We start from the raw sequence: 21,632 nt of genomic DNA, 5'->3' as shown, positions 1-21,632 counted from the left end.
CGAGTGGTTTTCCCGATAGGAACTGACTCCGTTGGAAATATTTGAAACGTGTTCTATTTCTTGGTCCGTCAGAACTTTAGAAAGAAAAAGTCCGATGAAGCCCACACACGATCGGAATGTCTGACGGAATGATTCCATCAGACCTTTTCTGCGGAAAGTCCGGTCGTGTGTACGCGGCATAAGGCCTTTACATAGTTACATAGTTAGTAAGGTTGAATAAAGACACCAGTCCATCCAGTTCAACCTGAGTGAGTGTGGGTGTGTGTCTACAATGATCCCTATTTATTTAAGGTACCCATATAGAGCTGTCAATTTACAAAGTGCTCCACACATACACTGCACACTCACATCGGTCCCTACCCTCAAGGAGCCCACAATCCAAGGTCCCCAACTCACATTCAAATACTAGGGCCAATTTTGGATAGAAGCCAATTAACCTACCAGCATGTTTTTTGGAGTGTGGGAGACTTTTCTACTCAGGACATAGCTGGCTTAGGAATAAAACTAACTTTAAAACACTGAACGCCATTTGCGTTTTGTGTCCACATTCACACTAGCACTAGTACAGTTGTAAATGCAGAAGTAATTTGGGAAGCATAAACACATATTTTGGTTTCCCAGATCACTTTTCCTGCATTTAGATGTTCTTGCTTTAAAGCTGATTTATTGGGTTTACAAGCGTTTAAAGTGTCTAATCAGATTCTGGACACAAAGAATTATATTTTCTCTAACATCAGCTACACTGCCTTGAAAAAGTATTCATACCCCTAGAAATTTTCCACATTTTGTCATGTTACAACCAAAAAGGTAAATGTATTTTATTGGGCTTTTATGTGATAGACCAGCACAAAGTGGCACATAATTGTGAAGTGGAAGGGAAATGATAAATCGTTTTCAAAATGTTTTACAAATAAATATCTGAAACGTGTGTCGTGCATTTGTCTTCAGCCCCCCTGAAAGAGTAGAGAACCATCTTTTACTGCAATTACAGCTAAGTCTTTTGGGTATGTCTCTACCAGCTTTGCACATCTAGAGAGTGACATTTTTGCCCATTATTCTTTGCAAAATAGCTCAAGCTCTGTCAGATTGGATGGAGAGCATCTGTGAACAGCAATTTTTAAGACTTGCCACAGATTCTCAATTGGATTTAGGTCTGGACTTTGACTGGGCCATTCAAACACATGAATATACTTTGATCTAAACCATTCCATTGTAGTGCTGGATGTATGTTTAGGGTTGTTGTCCTGCAAAAGGGTGAACCTCCTCCCCAGTCTCAAGTCTTTTGCAGACTCTAAAAAGTTTTCTTCTAAGATTGCCCTGTTTTTGGCTCTATCCATCTTTCTATCAACTTTGACCAGCTTCCCTGTCCCTGCTGAAGAAAAACATCCCCACAACATGATGCTGCCACCAACATGTTTTACGGTTGGGATGGTGTGTTCAGAGTGATGTAAAGTGTTCGTTTTCTACCACACGTAGCATTTTGCTTTTAGGCCAAAAAGTTCAATTTTGGTCTCATCTGACCAGAGCACCTTCTTCCACAGGTTTTCTGTGTCCCCCACATGGCTTCTCCCAAACTGGAAACGGGACTTCTCATTTCTTTCAACAATGACTTTCTTCTTGCCACTCTTTAATAAAGGCCAGATTTGTGGAGTGCACAACTAATAGTTGTCCTGTGGACAGATTCTCCCACCTGAGCTGTGGATCTCTGCAGCTCCTCCAGAGTTACAATTGACGCTGGGCAGCTTCTCCGATTAATGCTCTCCTTGCCCGGCCTGTCAGTTTAGGTGGACAGCCATTTCTTGGTAGATCTGCAGCTGTGCCATACTCATTCCATTTTCGGATGATGGAACGAACAGCGCTCTGAGAGATGTACAAAGCTTGGGATATTTTTTTTTTATAACCTAACCCTGCATTACACTTCTGCACATCTTTATTCCTGACCTGTCTGGTGTGTTCCTTGGCCTTCATGATGCCATTTGTTCACAAGGGTTCTCTAACAAACCTCTGAAGGCTTCACAGAGCAGCTGTATTTATACTGAGATTCAGTGGCCGGCACACGCCACACGGGCGGTCCTGCACTTACCCGCTCATGTGGCAGGGCTGTGGTGCCCTCTCCTACTCTCCTTAAGTGCGGGCAGCGGCGGCTCCGGTATCCATTCCTCAAGCTTCCTCTGCTGTGTGTCTCCTATTCCCCCAAAGTGCTAGGCATCCAATAGGATTGCCTGACGCTTTGGCCAATTGGGAAAAAGGCCTCACGACCTGTCTCCTGATTGGCAGGTAGGAACTTTAGTGTGAAAATAGTGAAAATGAATTCGCTATCGTCACACAACTGGGTGGGCTTGGAGCGCAATGCTCTGCGCTCAGAGCCCACCCTTTTTTTAAGCCTATTAGAGTCTCTGGCTCTAATCAGGTGCTTCAAAAAAACACCCACCCCGCATTGGAATCCATAGTCTGGTACCCTGATATGTAAATCAGGGGGCCGGACACATGGATGGGGAGGCAGTGCCCGTACGCCCTCTATGGACGGGCCGGAACTGCTGAGATTAAATTACACACAGGTGGACTCCTCTATTTACCAATTATATGACGGCATTTGGTTCCACTAGGTTTTAGTTAGGAGTATCAGCATAAAGGGGGCTGAATACAAATGCAAACCACACTTTTCAGATATTTATTTGTAAAAAATTTTGAAAACCATTTATCATTTTCCTTCCACTTCACAATTATGTGCCACTTTGTGTTGGTCTATGACATAAAAGCCCAATTAAATACATTCATGTTTTCGGTTGTAACAGGACAAAATGTGGAAAATTTCAAATGGTATGAATACTTGTTCAAGGCACTGTCAGCTGACCGCACATGCAGGTAAACCCATAGTGTAAATCGCACCATTGAAAAATCATTGCAGTCAAATGCATTTAGAAATGTCTTCTAAATGCATATACATGCAGGTTTGACACTGCTACTGTGAATGAGGCCTTATAGTTCAAATTAGTTTTAAGGATTCTTACAAGATACATTTAGAGACCCTGAACTGTACTGACTGTAACCTTACAAAAAAGGCCTTTTTTTTCTTGTTTTTTTTTTTTTTTTTTAACGTTGGATAGAATGGGAAGATTTAGAATCCCTTTTAGATTTTTACTGCTCTCTGGGGCTTCGTCAGAGAGATTTACTGTACCTTTACTTCCTTTCCGGGTAACAGTTTACCAGACAGGAACTAGAAAAAATCTCCAAAAGGCTCTCCTGACAAGGGGGTCTGCGCTGATTTTTTATCAGCGCAGCCCCCTCTCGGATGCCCACACTTGACCACCAGGGAAGCCACCAGGACCACCAGGGAAGCCCCCAACATGCAGATGGCCAGGTACGTACCCCATGGCTATCCACATATACAAAAATATGCCAAATATATGCCAATTAGTGCCCACAAATGGGCACTGACTGGCAACATTATGCAGAAGATCAGACAAGTGATGCCCAGCAATACCACCCATCAATGTAGCATGACCGCGCAATTGTCATTCAAATTGCAACAGCGTTGAAAGCTGAAAATTGGCTTGGGCAGGAAGGTATACAAGTGCCTGGTATTGAAGTGGTTAAAGATTTTCCCTCACTTTATATCTGGTGAAATTACTATCTTCTAACAGAGCTCTGGATAGTATTAACATCCTTACAAGGAACCCTTCTTAATTCTATCCAAATAAAAAAAGTTTTAGGTAGACATGCACTTTCATCTTGACAACTGGAATATGCAAAAGCTTTATGTATCTGTGTTGTATTGACTTGAAAAGTGTCATTGAAGTTGGGGGCCCTAATAATTGATTAACAATAATTATAACAGTAGGGAAAGTTCACCTGCACCTCCAACTTTCATATCTTCAAAAATATGGACCATGTTCTGTTTATTCATATTAATGCTAAAAATATACAATCCAGATGAATCATAAGCTGAGGCTGTTGACATTTTTCAGTAACATATTCAGGTGCCTAATTACAATACTCCAATACAAATTACAATGAACAAACGATGCCAACCTTAACAAATGCCTTTAGATTTGAACATGCGGCAGAGCCAAGAAGGTTAAATTACTTTTCATTGGAGGTGGCTATTTTGTAACTCACATTAATAATAATCCTGAATGTCCCAATAAGCTGATAGTCTGACTTGCCTTTTACCTAATAAATAATTTCTCAGCTGTCTCGATCTCCAATGGGGTAGAAAAGTGTGTTTTTGCTAAAGTATAGAGCTGGGTACTTTAGAACTGGTCTTTGGCATTTACGAGTATAACAATTTCACATTGTAACAAAGACTGAAAATCACTATAAATCATATATAAAACACGTAACTACATACCATAACTGGTAGTCTCCAGAAAAATGGCTTTCATGCTAATTGTCTGGACAAAGCATGCCCAAGGCTTGAGGCCATTAAAGATTCAGACTCTTCATCTTGTTTTCATGATACTTTAGCCTGCCTTTCATTTTGTGTATTTTTTTCCTCTTACCTGTTTCTCTTTAAGAGCTTCCAAGGACTCAAATTCCAGCCTGGCTAACTTTATCCGGATGTCGTATGGCTGGTCGGGAATCACAAAAGCCAAGATACACTTCAGAGCTAATAGTGCATGCTGTAAAAAAAGAAAAGGATTAAACTGTATCAATTCCTAATATCCCCGACCCATCTGCAAGCTGATGTGCTGTAAATTATCAGCCTCATGTACTGAAACAGGAGGGAAGGAGAAAATGTGGTTGTCAACATTTTCTAAACAGGATAAAAAAGTAAACATAAGATTAATTGTTTACTACTTTATTACATAGGTAATATGGCTATATTTTAATTCTTGCACTCTGTATGCATGATATCTACTATTATTGCACCTCATAGTCTGGTCCACATTCCTGACAGGACTATAAGCAAGCCTAGGAAATACAAATAGTTGGAAATGTAATGCAAAGTATTTTATATTAAAAAATCAGATGTCAGTGTAAAGCTTGCTGCTTGACATCTGGGACTGCAAAAGTGGTAGCCCAACTTCAAACAACAGGGATGCACACTTACACTCATCAGTGCCACTAGGCTAAAACATAACTTTTATTATTCTTGTTAAAAATGTACCAACTGTAAACATGTTCTTACTCACAGGGGGCACCGAAACCTTAAATGACTATCAACATTCCAAGATCACTTGTATCTGGATTTAAGGGCTCTTTATCCATTGATAAAGATAGGTATATATCTGCACATAAAGCCCTCTGGACTGATATTACAATATTACATTCAAAGTCCCAATTGTACTGAAAAAAGGCTTGAGCTTTAAACTATAAATACAGTGACTACTGAAGGGCTTAATCGTTGCCACACTAGATAACCATGTGCTAAACCATTGAACGCAAAAGAAGAAACACAGCATGTTTTGCTCCTAGGAAAAAGCTTCATCAGGAATGCCAAAAAGAATGAAAAACTTTTTTGTGGTTCTCGAAAGTTTAGCACCAAGTTCGAGCCTGTGAACTCTTTTCCTATCCCCCATCACACCTGTTGCTTATTGAAATGTTGCATGGTCTGTTTTAGTTGTGGTGCCATGTGGGACGTGCGGGAGAGAAGTCTAATTCAGGCACTGCACATCTGATATTGTGCCGCTAGGTATTTCGGTGGTACATTAGGGGCCATACAATAGTTTCAGGGTAAGCAACGTCACAACAAGTTAAAGGGGTTGTAAAGATAAAAATTTTTTCACCTTAATGCATTCTATGCATTAAGGTGAAAAAACTTTTGACAGTACCGCCGCCCCCAGCCCCCCCGTTTTACTTACCTGACGCCTCGAATCTTCGCTGCTCGTCCTCATTGCAGCTCAGCCTGGTCGCTGATTGGCTGCAGTGGATGGATTGAAAGCAGCGCAGCCATTGGCTCGCGCTGCTGTCAATCACATCCGATGACGCGGCGCGCCGGGGGGCGGGGCCGAGTGATACAGCGAGCGGCTATAGCCGCCGGCTGTATCACGGGAGCGCGCCCGCAAGCACTCACCACCATGCGAGGGAGCTCGCATTAAGGTGGTAAATGCTTGCGGGGAGGAGCTGAAACAGCTGCCGAGGGACCCCAGAAGACCAGGTTCGGGACCACTCTGTGCAGAACGAGCTGCACAGTGAAGGTAAGTATGATATGTTTGTTATTTTAAATAAAAAAAAAAATTACCTTTACAACCCCTTTAAGCCCACCATAGACAGTTGGAATATCGGCTGGTCCAGGAGTGTCAGAAACCATGAACCAGAGCGAGATAGAAGTACAGTAAAATCACACTTGTTTATTAATAAAAATAAAAAGGTAAATAGAGTAAGCGTAGTCAAAGCATAGCCAGAGTCCAGTAACCGGATAGGGTAGTCAGCCAAGCCAGAGTTCAGTAACCAGATCGGATAATCAGCCAAGCCAGAGTTCAGTAACCAGATCGGGTAATCAGCCAGGCCAGAAGTCAGGGATCTAAGTAAAGGCACAGCAAGCAGGATAAGGAGCCAGAAGGGACGTCAGCAAAGCCAGTCTTTAAACAGGAACGCAGGAGATGGTTTCTTGTGATATGACCAAGGTGAAGGCAGGAAAGAAGTGAGCTGGAGATCTTTAAGTAGGTGGGACTGACGAGCAGATCCACAACAGCTGGTTAACTGTGGAGAGAGATGAGAGCTAGCAATTAGCTGACAGCTGAGCGGCCAGCTCAGAGAAGGAAGGGCTGAGCCAGCCCTGACAAGTAGGAACTGGACCATATTCTAGCCAGGTATGGGCAGGCTGAATGTACCCAAGTTGATCTATCGATCAACTTGGGTACAACCAGTCTGCCGGACTTTCTGTTTGATTATTGCTAGCAGCTATGATAGCCGCTAGCAACAATCACTGGGTTTTCCCGGAGGAAACAGTTCCCCCCCCCAGGGAAGAACCCAATGGCTCCGCAGGTGGGATTCCCCTGTCAACACTGTCTGTGTTTTGATAGGGGAATTGAGCGATTTTCTCTCCTGCAACCTGTCGCTGCAGGAAAGAAAATTGCTCAGTCTATGGCTGGCCTTATGTATTCTACCGCAGAGTGAATGTATTCATTGTGTGATAGGAACTGTACTGTAATGTAGTCGTGCCCTGCGTCACAGTACAGGGTGGAATGTAACCTGATAAAGTATCTTGTTTATTATATATTTAATATAAAATAAAATATATGAAAAAAAAAATAGAGGAATGTATTTCAGGAAACCTCTCGGGACTTTTTGCTACCAACTTTCCACATGTTTAAGGAAACCACATATTATTTTGACTGTTAAAAATTGTATGTGTTTATACAATTAAAATGGCAGAATTCTTAAAAGATATAGAGGTTGATTTAGTAAAGGCAAACAGACTATGCACTTTGCAAGTGCAGTTGCGATCTGCAGGTACAGTTTCTCCAGAGCTTAGTAAATAATTGAAAGCTCTTCTGACTTCCATCATCCAATCATGTGCAAGCAACAAAATGCTGTTTTTTTTAAATTATCCTTGCATGCGAGGTAGTCTTTGCAAAGTGAAGCTTTGCCTCATTTACTAAGCTCTGGAACAACTGCACTTGCAAAAAGGACAGTCGATTTACCTTTAGTAAGTTAATTACTAATCATTGTTCTAGTAACAACCATTCAAGTTGAGGGAAACGATGATAAAACAGGCTAAAGGGATACTAACACCCAGAACCTCTACAACTCTACAAATCAACTTCAAACACACCACTTAAACTTGAGAGCTTATATTACTGTATTCACTAATAAACATGACATGCTACAAATGATCATGTTCTACCATTATTGTGGACATATGGTTGGTGAAGGGAGTTGGAATTCACTTCTCTATCGGTTTTGGAGACTTACGTTCACTTCCTCAGGAGTTACACGAGGTGTATGTGTGATCAAAGCATATGTTCCAAAGAAAAACTTTTTATCGCATTCCTCTGTCAGGGACACCCAGAAGGGAAAAAACTTTAAATCTCCAAGCTCAGTCAGCCAATGGCAGTACATAATGCAGAATTCAATATGTGATAAATATATTTGAAACCCCAAATGTAAAATTAAACGTATACTACAAAAAAAAGAAGCTAGGCTGGTGCTACTATTAGCAAGAATATCAAGTATGACTGAACTTCAATTATATTGAACTGTAAGGATATGAAATACATAACCTTCCTGAAAGAAAGCATGAATATCCTTCTTTCTTTACACAGCAGTTTCCAGTTTCTCATACAAAATGTGCCATAATTATCATATTTCACCAAGACTCTAATAACTAACATTGTGAAAAAAAATCAAATAATAAAATGTCTCTTGATTTGCAGGCTATAATTTTTTTGATACAAGACCGGCCATTGGCACTCAATGTTTAAAAGAATTTGCTAAAGGATATAATTATTAAAATCACGGATCAGCAGTGTTGAGGACCGGAAATTGTTGGCTTAAAACATGGACAGAATTTTTTTTTAACTCCTGTCCTAGTAACGACCACACCATTTTGTGTATGGGCATCACAGGGACAGGAAGTGAGGGGAAATCTCTCCTTTTAAGATATACAGAGCAATAAAATCCGGATCAAAGTGCTGACTCTTACCCACTTTATTGATATAAATTATTATTAGAATTTAACAAAGCTTGGCTGAAGGCGGACTACAAAACATGATCATGCTGTTGTGTTTTAACACTGCGATTGCAATGATGCATTTTATATGCCACTGGCTTTGTAGGAGAGGGACAACTATGTTTTATAAAATGCATTTTAATTTTTTTGCTATTATTTCAGCTGTCATGGTACATGTAATTATACATTGCATACTTCCAGCTTGGCACAAGGTAAGCATGCATATCTCATACTCGATTGAACATCAGGGAAGCTGAAAATCATTGCAGTAGTGGAGGCGTTATACAGTGATTAAAAAAACAAAATCGTATCACCCTGCGCTGTGTGAACTTGCAATTAAGGAAAAAAATAATTAGATTAAATTAGAACTGCTGTACCCTTCCATCTATCTGGGCATCAACTGTGACAAAAATATAAACAATAATTCAAAGGTCCGCTGTCCCTTTACATTCAACAATACTAAAAGATACCAAAGATAAATACATAAATACACCTAATTCATCAGTATAAGAGGCTTCAGATTCAAACAGAATGTAACAAACACTGCTGGAGTGTCCTCCCGACATGCGGAATGATGTCATGTGTGTGGCTCCGCCCAACGCGTTTCTCTGTAACAAGTGTCGGCAGGTGAACAGAGGCTATTCTGTTCCCACAGGGAGCTTCTGTTCCCCTGGAGATGCTTGTTATAGAGAAACGCGTTGGTCGAGGCCACACATGACGACAGGACACTCCAGCTGTGTTTGTTACATGCCGTTTGAATCGGAAGCCTCTTGTAAGTGCATTTTTATTATTTTGATAGACTTATTGCCATAAATACTACACTATGTTCAATTCATCTGTACTCTTATCCCCTTTATGGATTGAGTGTACTTAGGACCAGAGAGTTGGCTATCCCTGGAACCGGAGCTTAAGTGGCTGCAAAGCAGCAAGGTATTTTCTGATCTTGCTCGGAGATCCATTGTTCCGGTAAGAAGCCTATTATAGTGGAGTGGTCCTGTGGCACATCTCTTCTTTCCTGCTGGTGTTACTCACCTGATAGAGCAGAAATGTATCAGTGTGGTGGATTACACATTTTTCACTTATTTGGACTCTTTTTACTTGTTTTGAAATATATTCACTTATGGACTTGCATATAATAAGCACTTTATATTCGAGAAAGCATTTTATGAATTGAGTATTTTTTTATGTATTTATGAATGGTTAGTTGTATTTATCTTTGGTATCTTTTAGTATTGTTGGGTTTAAAGGGACAGCACACTTTGAATTGTTGTTTATGTTAATGCAGTGATTGCTGTAATGTTTCTGGTCCTGTTTGGGTTATTTGTGAGAATCCTCTCTGCACCATATGGGTTTCCTCGCTTGGCACTGCCATCATTTATAGAATGTTTGCATTTTTTAAGTGAACACAAGGAGTTCTCTGATCGGACACGGTAGAGAAGAGGGGAGGTGATGTCACAATCTCCACCTCCTCTAATTAGAGACTGCCTTGCATTCACAAAAAATACATAAAGATGCTGTGCCAAGTAAGTCATCCCCAGTGTTCATGTGCAGAGGGGAAGTCGCTTGCACAGAACCCGAGCACTACTCGGAAGATCATGGCTATCACTGTAATAGCACCAACACTACTATATTGATTTTTAGCTTCCCCAGTGGCCCAGCAGGTTTGAGATATGCTTACATTGTACAAGCTGGACTAATGTAAGTATGCCATATGGACAATTCCTGGAGTTCAGCTTTCAAGTCCATTGCCACGCTTATAGCATATCTTACTTCAGGAGTAGAAACATCCACTAATCTGGCTGGCCATAAAGGGTCAAAGCAAGGCAAAAACAATCACATTCAAGGCAAGAGGCGACCATCTACAATATAGATTTTACAACTCACTACCTCTACCTCACATTCGTTTGTCAGGCATATGTTTCTCTGCCCATTGCTTTTTGAGGGGTAATTTGTCCTGCCTTTAGCCTACCTTAGAAATCTTTTTACTGTAGAAAAGAAATCAGCTTTATCCTAATAAAAGCATGCGCTCAGACAGGAATTATTATGTTTGCTTGCTCCACTGCTACGTGGGAGATGTAGAAACAAAAGGAGGGGCCCATTTCGAAGAAAGTTATAGCAGAAGACCCCAAATCCTTTTCAGAAGGGAGACATTCTCTTATCTAATCAAAATGTTCAAGGGGGCATCAGCAACAGCCCTTTTACCAAAAAAAAAAAAATACAAAAAAAAAAAAAACCAGGAGACAAAAAAAAATAAAAAATAATAAACTGAATTATTCATTTACAAAGCCGTGTTGGTGTTTTGACATCAACAAAGTTAATACCAAGATTTTATATATCTCAGCAGGGTCTGATGTATTTTTATAACCTCTGCAATAAATCATGAACCATCTTCATATAGAGCTGGCAGATTGTCAATGGGCCATTAGTTTTAACAATCCAGCTTTTATGCACTTCATTGTAGATTTTGTTTTATTATTCACAAAACAAAGAAGCATCCATTAGGGAGATTGTAGTTAATTCAGCTTTTTCTGCTATCGACATGCATACAAAAATGAATCCCTGAAGTACAATTGATCGAGGCACATTCACGCGATACTATATTAAAAGTACACTCCAGTTAAAACTGAAATTGAAACCTTAAGATGTATATGGGGAGCACAGCCTTTCTTCTGAGTTATATCATCTTTTCATCTAGACCAACCTTTCTCAACCTTTTCAACACAGAGGAACCCTTGTAATAAATTTCCTGCTAAAAATTACCAATCTACAACTCTTGATACATTAGTGGGATGGTCAGTGGGAAGAATGCTCCTTACATTTGTAGACATTGGGAAGAATTACCCCCTTACAGATAGCTAAAACAATCAATGGTGTCGGGGGGAACTTATGTGACAGGCAGAAATTGCTAATTGCTCAAGGAACCCCAAGCAACCTCTGGAGCACAGGTGTCGAACTGGCGGCCTTCCAGCTGTTACAAAACTACAAGTCCCATGAGGCATTGCAAGCCTGACAGTTAAAAGCATGACTCCCTCCAAGCAGAGGCATGATAGAACTTGTAGTTCTGCAACAGCTGGAGGACTGCCAGTTTGACACCCCTGCATCTGGAGGAACCCTAAAGTTCATGGAACCCTGATCTAGACAACTGTTGTACTGCCTTCACCAATCCACCCCATACCCTTCGGTGTGTAATCTGGTGATCCTGCAACACACTTGCTGGGTATAAGGCTTCCTCCTGCCAGTGTGCACATAGGGGACTGGACAGAACTCAAAGGCACTTTAACACCTTCGTGCCTAAGAGTAAAACAAATGTTAATGCCCTAGCACAATTTTGCAACGTTGACATGTATTAGTAAAACCATACATATTACCACAACTATTTTGTGCATCCAGATGAATTATATATCTTGTTTTTTTCGGGACTGGGCTTTCATTTGATAGTAAATGGTAATGGATATCTCCTGATTCTTTTTATTATCGATGGAAAAATGGCCCAAAATAGTAAAAAAAAAATCAATTTTTTTAAATTTATATTTCTTGTCACTACCATAACCTACAACCAAAGGCCACCCCAAAATAAATTCTCCTGCTATCGACAATTGCAGTGATACCACATATGTGTATGTTCTTTGCTGTATGTACCTGTAGTACAGCCCAGAAACAATAGTGCACATTTTGCCTTTTTTTTTTATCCTACTCAAAATACACTAACACGCTGACACCAACACTAATTTGAAATTTTTTTTATACATATATATAAAATGCTGTCAAAAATATATTAACCATAACCTTTGACCCTTACCTGACCCAAATGCTAACCCTAGCACTGGCCTTTATCTATTTTTTTTTCTTTATTTTTTCTTTTATTTATTACATTTTTTTCACACACACTTTTTTTTGTCTCTGTAAGGAGAGAGAAAGATACATTGTAAAGTGCCTTGAAAAAGTATTCGTATCCCTTGAAATATCCCACATTTCTTTGTCATGTTACAAGAAAAAACGTAAATGTATTTAATTGGGATTTTATGTGATAGACCAACACAAACTGGCACATAATTGTGAAGTGGAAGGAAAATGATAAATGGTTTTCAAATTTTTTTTACATGTAAAATATCTGAAAAGTGTGGCGTGCATTTGTATTCAGCCCCCTTTAATCTGATACCCCTAACTAAAATCTAGTGGAACCAATTGCCTTCAGAAGTCACCTAATTATAATTAGAGTCCACCTGTGTGTAATTTAATCTCAGTATAAATACAGCTGTTCTGTGAAGCCCTCAGAGGTTTGTTAGAGAACCTCAGTGAACAAACAGCATCATATGAGCCAAGGGACACACAACAAAGGTCAGGGATAAAGTTGTGGAGAAGTTTAAAGCAGGGATAGGTTATAAAAAAAATATCCCACGCTTTGAACATCTCACGGAGCGCTGTTCAATCCATCATCGGAAAATGGAAAGAGTAGGACACAACTGCAAGCCTGCCAAGACATGGCCGTCCACCTAAACAGGCCGGGCAAGGAGCGCATTTATCAGAGAAGCAGCCAAGAGGAGGCCCATGGTAACTCTGGAGGAGCTGCAGAGATCCACAGCTCAGGTGGGAGAATCTTTCCACAGGACAACTATTAGTCATGCACTCTTTATGGAAGAGTCTCGTTTGTAGTTTGCGAGAAGCCATGTGGGGGCCAAAGCAAACATGTGGAAGAAGGTGCTCTGGTCAGATGAGATGAAAATTTAACTTTTTGGCCTAAAAGCAAAACGCTATGTGTGGCAGAAAACTAACACTGCACATCACCCTGAACATACCATCCCCACTGTGAAACGTGGTGGCAGAATCATGTTGTAGGGATGCTTTTCTTCAGCAGGGACAGGGAAGCTGGTCAGAGTTGATAGGAAGATGGATGGAGCCAAATACACGGCAATCTTAGAAGAAAACCTGTTAGAGTCTGCAAAAGACTTGTGACGGCGGAGGTTCATCTTCCAGCAGGACGACTCTAAACATACAGCCAGAGCTACAATGGAATGGTTAAGATCAAAGCAGATTCATGTGTTAGAATGGACCAGTCAAAGTCCAGACCTAAATCAAATTGAAAATCTGTGGCAAGACTTGAAAATTGCTGTTCACAGAAGTTCTCCATCCAATCTGATGGAGCTTGTGCTATCTTGCAAAAAAAATTGGCAAAACTTTCACTCTCTAGATGTGCAAAGCTGGTAGACACATACCCAAAAAGACTTGCAGCTGTAATTGCAGTGAAAGGTGGTTCTACAAAGTATTGATTTAGGAGGGCTGAATACAAATGCAGGACACACTTTTCACATATTTATTTGTAAAAAAATTTTGAAAACCCATTTATAATTTTCCTTCAACTTTACAATTATGTGCCATTCATCATTCTATCACATAAAATCCCAGTAAAATACAGTACATTTACGTTTTTGGTTGCAACATGTGGAAAATTTCAAGGGGTATGAATACTTTTTCAAGGCACTGTATCTTTCCTCTCTATTCACAGAGGGAGAGAAACACAGGGGCAGGCTTCACAGTGACCGATTCACTGTGGTAGCCAATCAGAGACTATCACAGGGATCAGGTGAACTGGAATCAGGAGTTTCAGGTCCCGATCGTAAGTACGGAACCCGAGCTCTTGGCGAGACCCTGGTTTTTGTGCTGGGAGCGTCCCAACACAAAAGCAGATACGCAGATATGCCGCCACACTGAAAAAAAGCCCGTTCCACCGAGGCCGCATAGCTGCGTACTGTCGGTGTCAAGGGGTTAAAGTGGAACTTTAGTCAGAAAATTAAGTGCTGCTGGATCACTTTAGGCTGGCCCCTTTTGCAGGTATAGGTATGTAAAAAATTTAAAAAAAAGTGCCTTTACTGTTAAAAAAAACAAAAACAAAAAAAAAAACAGTAATACACTCTCTTACCCTGCTCTGCACATGCTCAGTTACTCTCTATTTTTAGGCACTGCTGAATTCGAAGAGGCCGATCTGCTCACAGCCTAAGGATTTACTGCTGCTCAGGGGCTCTGGGCTTCAGAAAAATGGCAGCCATTTACAGCACACACTCATTTTGGTAGCATAAATATTCACGTGGAATGTATGTTTTTTGCTAAAGAACATTATTTCTATCTAGTTGTTATGGGTAAAGTTCCATTTAAGTGAACTTTATGATTTTAGGACAATAACAGCGCTTACTTGAAATACTTAAGTAGCCTACAATGTTTTAGCTTGTCCAAAATTACTATTCAGTTTACATTTTATGAAATACATATTATTTGGTTTCTGCTTTCAGGAAAGTTAGTACTATACAGTAGATCTTTGTGGAGTTCAGCTCTGATTTAAATTTATTGTGATGTAAAACCAATCCAAAACATTTCGGAAAGTTTACAATTCATATGTGAAATAGATTAGATCAGACACAATGCAAGAGAACATGATTATGTACTGACATCTTGACTCACCAATCATTTTTACACACAGAATATTCTACAGGGATGATAACAAATATCCACAAGAACTGTAAAATCTGTTGAACAAAAGAACACGTCCAGCTTACATCTAGCATTCTATAACTGTTGCAGGACTGGTAGCATACATGAGGACCTTTTCAAAATGTCTCTATACCAGTGTTTCCCAACCTCATTCCAAAAGTGCCTCCAACAGGTTATGTTTTGGGAATTTCACCCATAAAACAGCAGTCATAAATACTACATTGCTGACTTTGATTTAAAGCCCCATGCAAGGTGAAAGAGATCCTGAAAACATGACTTGTTGACCAGGTTACTTGATGACAGAGGACACTACTCTCCACAATTAAAATAGCAAAATTTGGCATATCTAGGACCCCATTGGCGCATTATTTTAAAAAGAACTGACAGACTGCATTAATTGGTTAAAAACCCTGGCAGTTTTTTCCCCATCTGTGTCCTATTGGGGAGATTTTCCCTTACTTCCTTATCTGGGACTTATAGTTCAGCATACTTTTTAAAGCATTTGGACCAAATAAGTTGAATGCCAAAGCAACAACATCAGATGGTGTCATTTTAAAAAAGAAGTGCAAAGAACATGTTACAGCACATCATTGTTTTCTTGATGAAGGAGTCCCACTGAGGCCCCGAAATGTTGCTTTTGATGTGCCTACAATAAAAACTTTTTGTTTTAAACAATCCACTGTGCTCGTGGAATTTTCCTCTGCACTGCTTTCCTTCACTTCCTTTCTTATGGCACAACAGGAAAGCTGGAGAAACATGAGAGCATTTTTTAAAGAAAACTATCAACTAGAAAGATGCCCGATTAGAAGAGGATTTATATATTATTACATGGACTTCTTTATTATTATATTTTATTTTGAGTGTCTCAGATTACTTCCTCAATTCATTATCATCGTTATTATTTATTTATCACGTTTGTTTGGACTTTAGAACATTTTTAAGTATCCCTGATATTTCAGTGAAAACTCAAAATGTTGCATTTTCTTTTATTTTCTGCCTAACATTTTATAGGTTTTTCTTCAAAAAAGGGTGATTGAACTTTGATGTTACAAATGTAAACAACCAGATGTTACTGGCCCACATGATATCTGGCTACATAATGTTATACATAGTTTTGTGGCATTTGTCCTCTTTTTTTTTTAATATACAAATATATTCTCAATTTTGGATGTTAAAAAAATTTTAGTTTACCAATCCTTAAATGTGGTGGCTGCAATAATTTTATTTTGTTAGGATTTTGTCCTATTTTCACCTGATAATCTGGCCTGTAACACACTGTCTTAGGGTATTTCTGCTCTGGGTGAGGGAGCAAAGAAGTCACCTTTAGACAGCAGCGTTGTCAGTCTGGGGGGAGGGTAGTGTTGAAGGCACTAGCAAATTTAGCTAGATTAACAAATTAACCACTTGAGGACCAGCCTCGTTTTGGATTTTAGGTGTTTACATGTTTAAAACAAGTTTTTTTGCTAGAAAATTACTTAGAACCCACAAACATTATATATGGTTTTTCTTCTAACACCCTAGAGAATAAAATGGCAGTTGTTGCAATACTTTTTTTTGCACCGTATTTGCACAGCGGTCTTAAAAGTGCACTTTTTTTGGAAAAGAATCACTTTTTTGAATAAAAAAATAAGACAACAGTAAAGTTAGCCCAATTTTTTTTATATTGTGAAATATAATGTTACGCCAAGTAAACTGATACCCAACATGTAAAAAATTCTACAGGTTGCATATTTTGCAGTACAGAGGAGGTCTAGAGCTAGAATTATTGCTCTCGCTCTACCGGCCGCGGCGATGCCTCACATGTGTGGTTTGACCACTGTTTTCATATGCGGGCGCTACTCGCATATGCGTTCGCTTCTGCTCGCGATCTCGTCGGGACGGGGGTTTTTTAAAAATTTATTTTACATTATTTTATTTATTTTTACACTGTTTTAAAAAAAAAAAAAATTGTGTCACTTTTATTCCTATTACAAGGAATGTAAACATCCCTTGTAATAGAACAAAACATGACAGGACCTCTTAAATATGAGATCTGGGGTCAAAAAGACCTCAGATCTCATATTTACACTAAAATGCAATAAAGAAAAAAAAAAGTCATTGAAAAAAATTACATTTGAAAAAATGTGCATTTAAGAGGCGTGGACGGAAGTGACGTGTTGACGTTGCTTCCGCCCAGCAGTGTCATGGAGACGAGTGGGCGCCATCTTAGCCTCACTCGTCTCCAGGCACAGGATGGAGACGGATGCAATCGCCTCCGCCGCTACTGACGGCTCCGGTAAGCGTCGGAGGGCACCGGATCGCGGCGAGGGGGGGCCCTCTCCCGCTAACGATAAAAGTGATCTTGCAGCGAATCCGCTGCAGGGACCACTTTTATCTGGAAGCCGGCCGCCGCACGGAAACACACAAGCAGGAAATTATGTTTCTGGGGGGGGGGGGTGTTCTGTACACATTCTGTGTACAGAACACCTCCAGGTAGCCATATTGCATTGCATTTTACAGAGAATTACAGAGCTGCAGATTGAAAAGGAAAGGTAATGTTTAATAACATTCAATTATAATATAACTTGTGTCGCAAATGTATGTGCTATATTTTTTTTTTTTTTATTATTTGCTATTTTTTTTCCCGTGAAAGTGGAGTTACCCTTTTAATGATTTGTCCTAATCCTCTTAGTGTCACATTACCTGGACAGCGTGGTCTGTTAAAAAAAGTTGAAAAATAACAGTTACTGGTTGGATCACTAGGCAACAATTAAGAAACAAAAATGTAAGATAAGCTGTCATATATTCATTTTTTGTTTTTGCATTTAATACTGCTTTAATTACTGGACGCCATACTGAATTACTGTGCTGCAACAAAAAGTTTCTGGATATTTATGTACAGTATCTTCTTACTAATTAAAATGCTAGGGTGGAAATGGCAACCTAGCATTGGCATAAAAACGTACTAAATCAAAGCAGCAAACACTGTGTCGTTCTTGGGACTACGGAGCCACATATTAAAGGCTTTGTGTAGCCGAATAGATTTTTCATTTGGATCTTAAAGCTGTCCTCGAGGTTCAGATCCGCACACCAGCAGATTGCTAATTTGCAAGGTATATGGGAGTATTAAATTCCAAGGTCTTCTGGCACAACAGTGCTATTCCAGGAAAGGCATTTTCATTAGAACACCAGAAACAGAACAGCCATTTAGCAATTCCTAATTGGTGGTACATTCACTATAACTCTGTTCTGCACATCCAGTCAAAATACATTGTACAGAAAAGTAAAACACCAATGCAAATTAATTACTATCAGTGGCATACTAAACATGTCCTAAGGAAGCAATGGGAGGACAGTTGGCAAAAAATTACTTTTTCTGCAGCCTTATTCCAAAATGTAATAAATTCATTATTTTCCTCAAAAATCTACTAACAATACCCCATTATGACAACGTGAAAGATGTTTGTGTGAAATCTTTGCAAATTTATTAAAAATAAAAAAACGAAAAATCACATGTACATAAGTATTCACAGACTCAAGTCTTTTTGAGTATGATGCTACACCTATTTTTTGGGCAGTTTCTCCCATTCTTCTTTGCAGGACCTCTCAAGCTCCATCAGGTTGGATGGGGAGCGTCGGTGCACAGCCAGTTTTAGATCTCTCCAGAGATGTTCAATCGGGCTCAGAGTGCTCTGAAGCAGGTTTTCATCAAGGATGTCTCTGTACATTGCTGCATTCATCTTTCCCTCAATCCTGACTAGTCTCCCAGTTCCTGCCACTAAAAAACATCCCCACAGCATGATGCTGCCACCAATATGCTGCACTGTAGGGATGGTATTGGCCAGGTGATGAGAGGTGCCTGGTTTCCTCCAGACATGACACTTGCCTTTCAGGCCAAAGAGCATTGTTTTATCAGACCAGAGAATTTTGTTTCTCATGGTCTAAGAGTCCTTCAGATGCCTTTTGGTAAACTCAAGGCAGGCTGTCATGTGCCTTTTACTAAGGAGTGGTCTCCGTCTAGCCACTTTACCATACAGGCCTTATTGGTGGAGTGCTGCAGAGATGGTTGTTCTTCTGGAAGGTTCTCCTCTCTCCACAGAGAAACGCTGGAGCACTGTCAGAATGACTATCGGGTTCTTGATCACCTCCCTGACTAAAGCCCTTCTCCCCCGATCGCTCAGTTTAGCAGGGCAGCCCATTCTAGGAAGAGTCCTGGTGGTTCCAAACTTCTTCTATTTACGGATGATGGACACTGTGCTCATTGGAACCGTCAATGCTGCAGAAATTTTTCTGTGCCCTTCCCCAGATCTGCGCCTCGATACAATCCTGTCTCAGAGGTCTACAGACAATTCCTTGGACTTTATGGCTTAGTTTGTTCAGGTGTGTGCCTTTCCAAATCATGTCCAATCAACTAAATATACCACAAGTGCATGCCAATCAAGTTGTTGAAACATCTCAAGGATGATCAGTGGAAACAGGATGCACCTGAGCTCAATTTTGAATGTCATGGCAAAGGCTGTGAATACTTATGTACATTTTTTCGTTTTTTTTATTAATAAATTTGCAAACAAACTTCTTTCACGTTGTCATTATGGAGTATTGTTTGTAGAATTTTGAGTAAAATAATGAATGTAATCCATTTTGAAATAAGGCTGTAACATAACAAAATGTGGAAAAAGTGAAGCGCTGTGAATACTTTCCAGATGCACTGTAGGATTCAAAATGCTGATTTAGAAAATCATATTACCCTTCTGGGCCCATCCACATTGTTGCAGTTAATTAATGCACATTCATTATGAACAGGCTTGTGAGCACACTGGAATACACTAGTATGGAAAAGTGAAGCTGCAACATTTTTACAACACGGCACACCATAACGCACAGATCGCTCACCCGTGGATTTGGCTGCACTCTATGACAGGTTAATGGCAGTGCGAGGCCTACAATTTACCACGTACTATTACTATATATAAAACCACACACAGTACTATATAAAGGTTTTAGCCAGGGGTAAAGAAATGCTGTAAAGTAAGAATGCATTCAAAAATATATATATTGAGTGTTTATTTTTATTAATTTACAAATTGCAAATGGAAAGCAAACAGAAGAAAAATCTAAATCAAATCAATTCAATATTTGGTGCGACTACCCTTTGGCTTCAAACCAGCATCAATTTTTAGGCCTCATGCACACTGGACATTATAATAACATACAAACGCCAGTAGCTTTGCAGGGAGTGGATTTGGCTGCACTCTATGACAGGTTAATGGCAGTGCAAGGCCTACAATTTACCACGTGCTATTACTATATATAAAACCACACACAGTACTATATAAAGGTTTTAGGCAGGGGTAAAGAAATGCTGTAAAGTAAGAATGCATTCAAAAATATATATATTGAGTGTTTATTTTTATTAATTTACAAATTGCAAATGGAAAGCGAACAGAAGAAAAATATAAATCAAATCAATTCAATATTTGGTGCCATGAACAAGGGGATTGGTTAAGGGGAGAGTGGGACTTTATATGAAGCATGTGACAGCAAGAAGGTAATAGGATGAACATAGAGGAATTTATTGACATAATACTAAAGCATACACGTTACAATCGTAAAATGCATACAGTCAAACAATTAATGCATAGAAAAGTATAATATAACATACATTGTAATATTCATACAAATGATGGATAGGTAACAAGGATAAAAGATTGAGTAATGATGACTCAAGATACCACCTTAACAAATTCCCTAGTACATCACAATCAAAATTGGGTAAAATTGATATTCGAAACAGTAGTGCCTGCTGGACCTAAGGCCTCGCTGGACCTGTGGGGGGGATTAGAATATGGTATAATTGATGGGGACTAATAAGACAGTTAAACACGGCGAATGGTGGCTCAATGCGTTTCGTGGCTTCCATGCCACTCGTCAGGAGCGAGCACATGTGGTATCTGAAGGTATATTAGGATAAATAAGCAAAAAAAGGGCAAAAACGATAATAATAAGGGAGCGTGGTATGTGAGCCCCCGCAACTGGTATATGGATATACTCACTGGAAAACTGTGCACTGATGGTGTAGCGACGTGACCCCGCAAGCCATCCAGGTTACCCCAACCGGGAGCCGAGGCGGGGAGCCCCGCAGAGACGAAAGCAGGCGCCAATCAGGGTAGGCATGGGAACCGAGGAATGTCTAAGAAAGGAGTGAATGATAGTGAAGGTATGCTGGGAAGTGAAAGCAAGAAATAAGGAAAAGGGGGGGGGAGGGGAAAGGAGGGAACCCCACGAACATAAAGTGAAATGAAGGGGAAAAGCAGTGAGGGACGTGGGAAGGGAAGGCAACCAACCAGAGGGTAAGTCAATAGTGGGTGAAAGAAGTGAGGAAACAACGAATACAAAACAGTGTAGTGACCAAGAGTAGAGGGAAAGTGCTGAGTGTACCTGGAGAAGATTGGGGCCCCTAAGAAGGGAAGGTTCCCAATTGCTGTGAGATTGGGTGTGTGTAAGGCCTCGAGTGCCCAGGCCGCCCCGGAGAGCGTCCATATAACGCTGCCAC

The 21,632-nt window shown here is 40.0% G+C and overlaps 1 protein-coding gene across 1 annotated transcript in view; it reads right to left on the bottom strand.

The window, feature by feature from the left end:
- ANO10 (anoctamin 10) overlaps positions 1-21,632 on the bottom strand; it is a 154,376-nt gene that overhangs the window by 9,427 nt on the left and 123,317 nt on the right. Inside the window, exon 12 of the mRNA XM_073630309.1 lies at positions 4,503-4,622. Within this exon, the coding sequence (XP_073486410.1) occupies positions 4,503-4,622 (120 nt within the window). The remainder of the gene's footprint in view (positions 1-4,502; positions 4,623-21,632) is intronic.

This window comes from Aquarana catesbeiana, linkage group LG05, assembly GCF_042186555.1.
Source record: "Aquarana catesbeiana isolate 2022-GZ linkage group LG05, ASM4218655v1, whole genome shotgun sequence".
Taxonomy (NCBI): domain Eukaryota; kingdom Metazoa; phylum Chordata; class Amphibia; order Anura; family Ranidae; genus Aquarana; species Aquarana catesbeiana.
The sequence above is the reverse complement of the archived record's forward strand: the minus strand, read 5'-3'. Positions and strand labels throughout refer to the sequence as shown.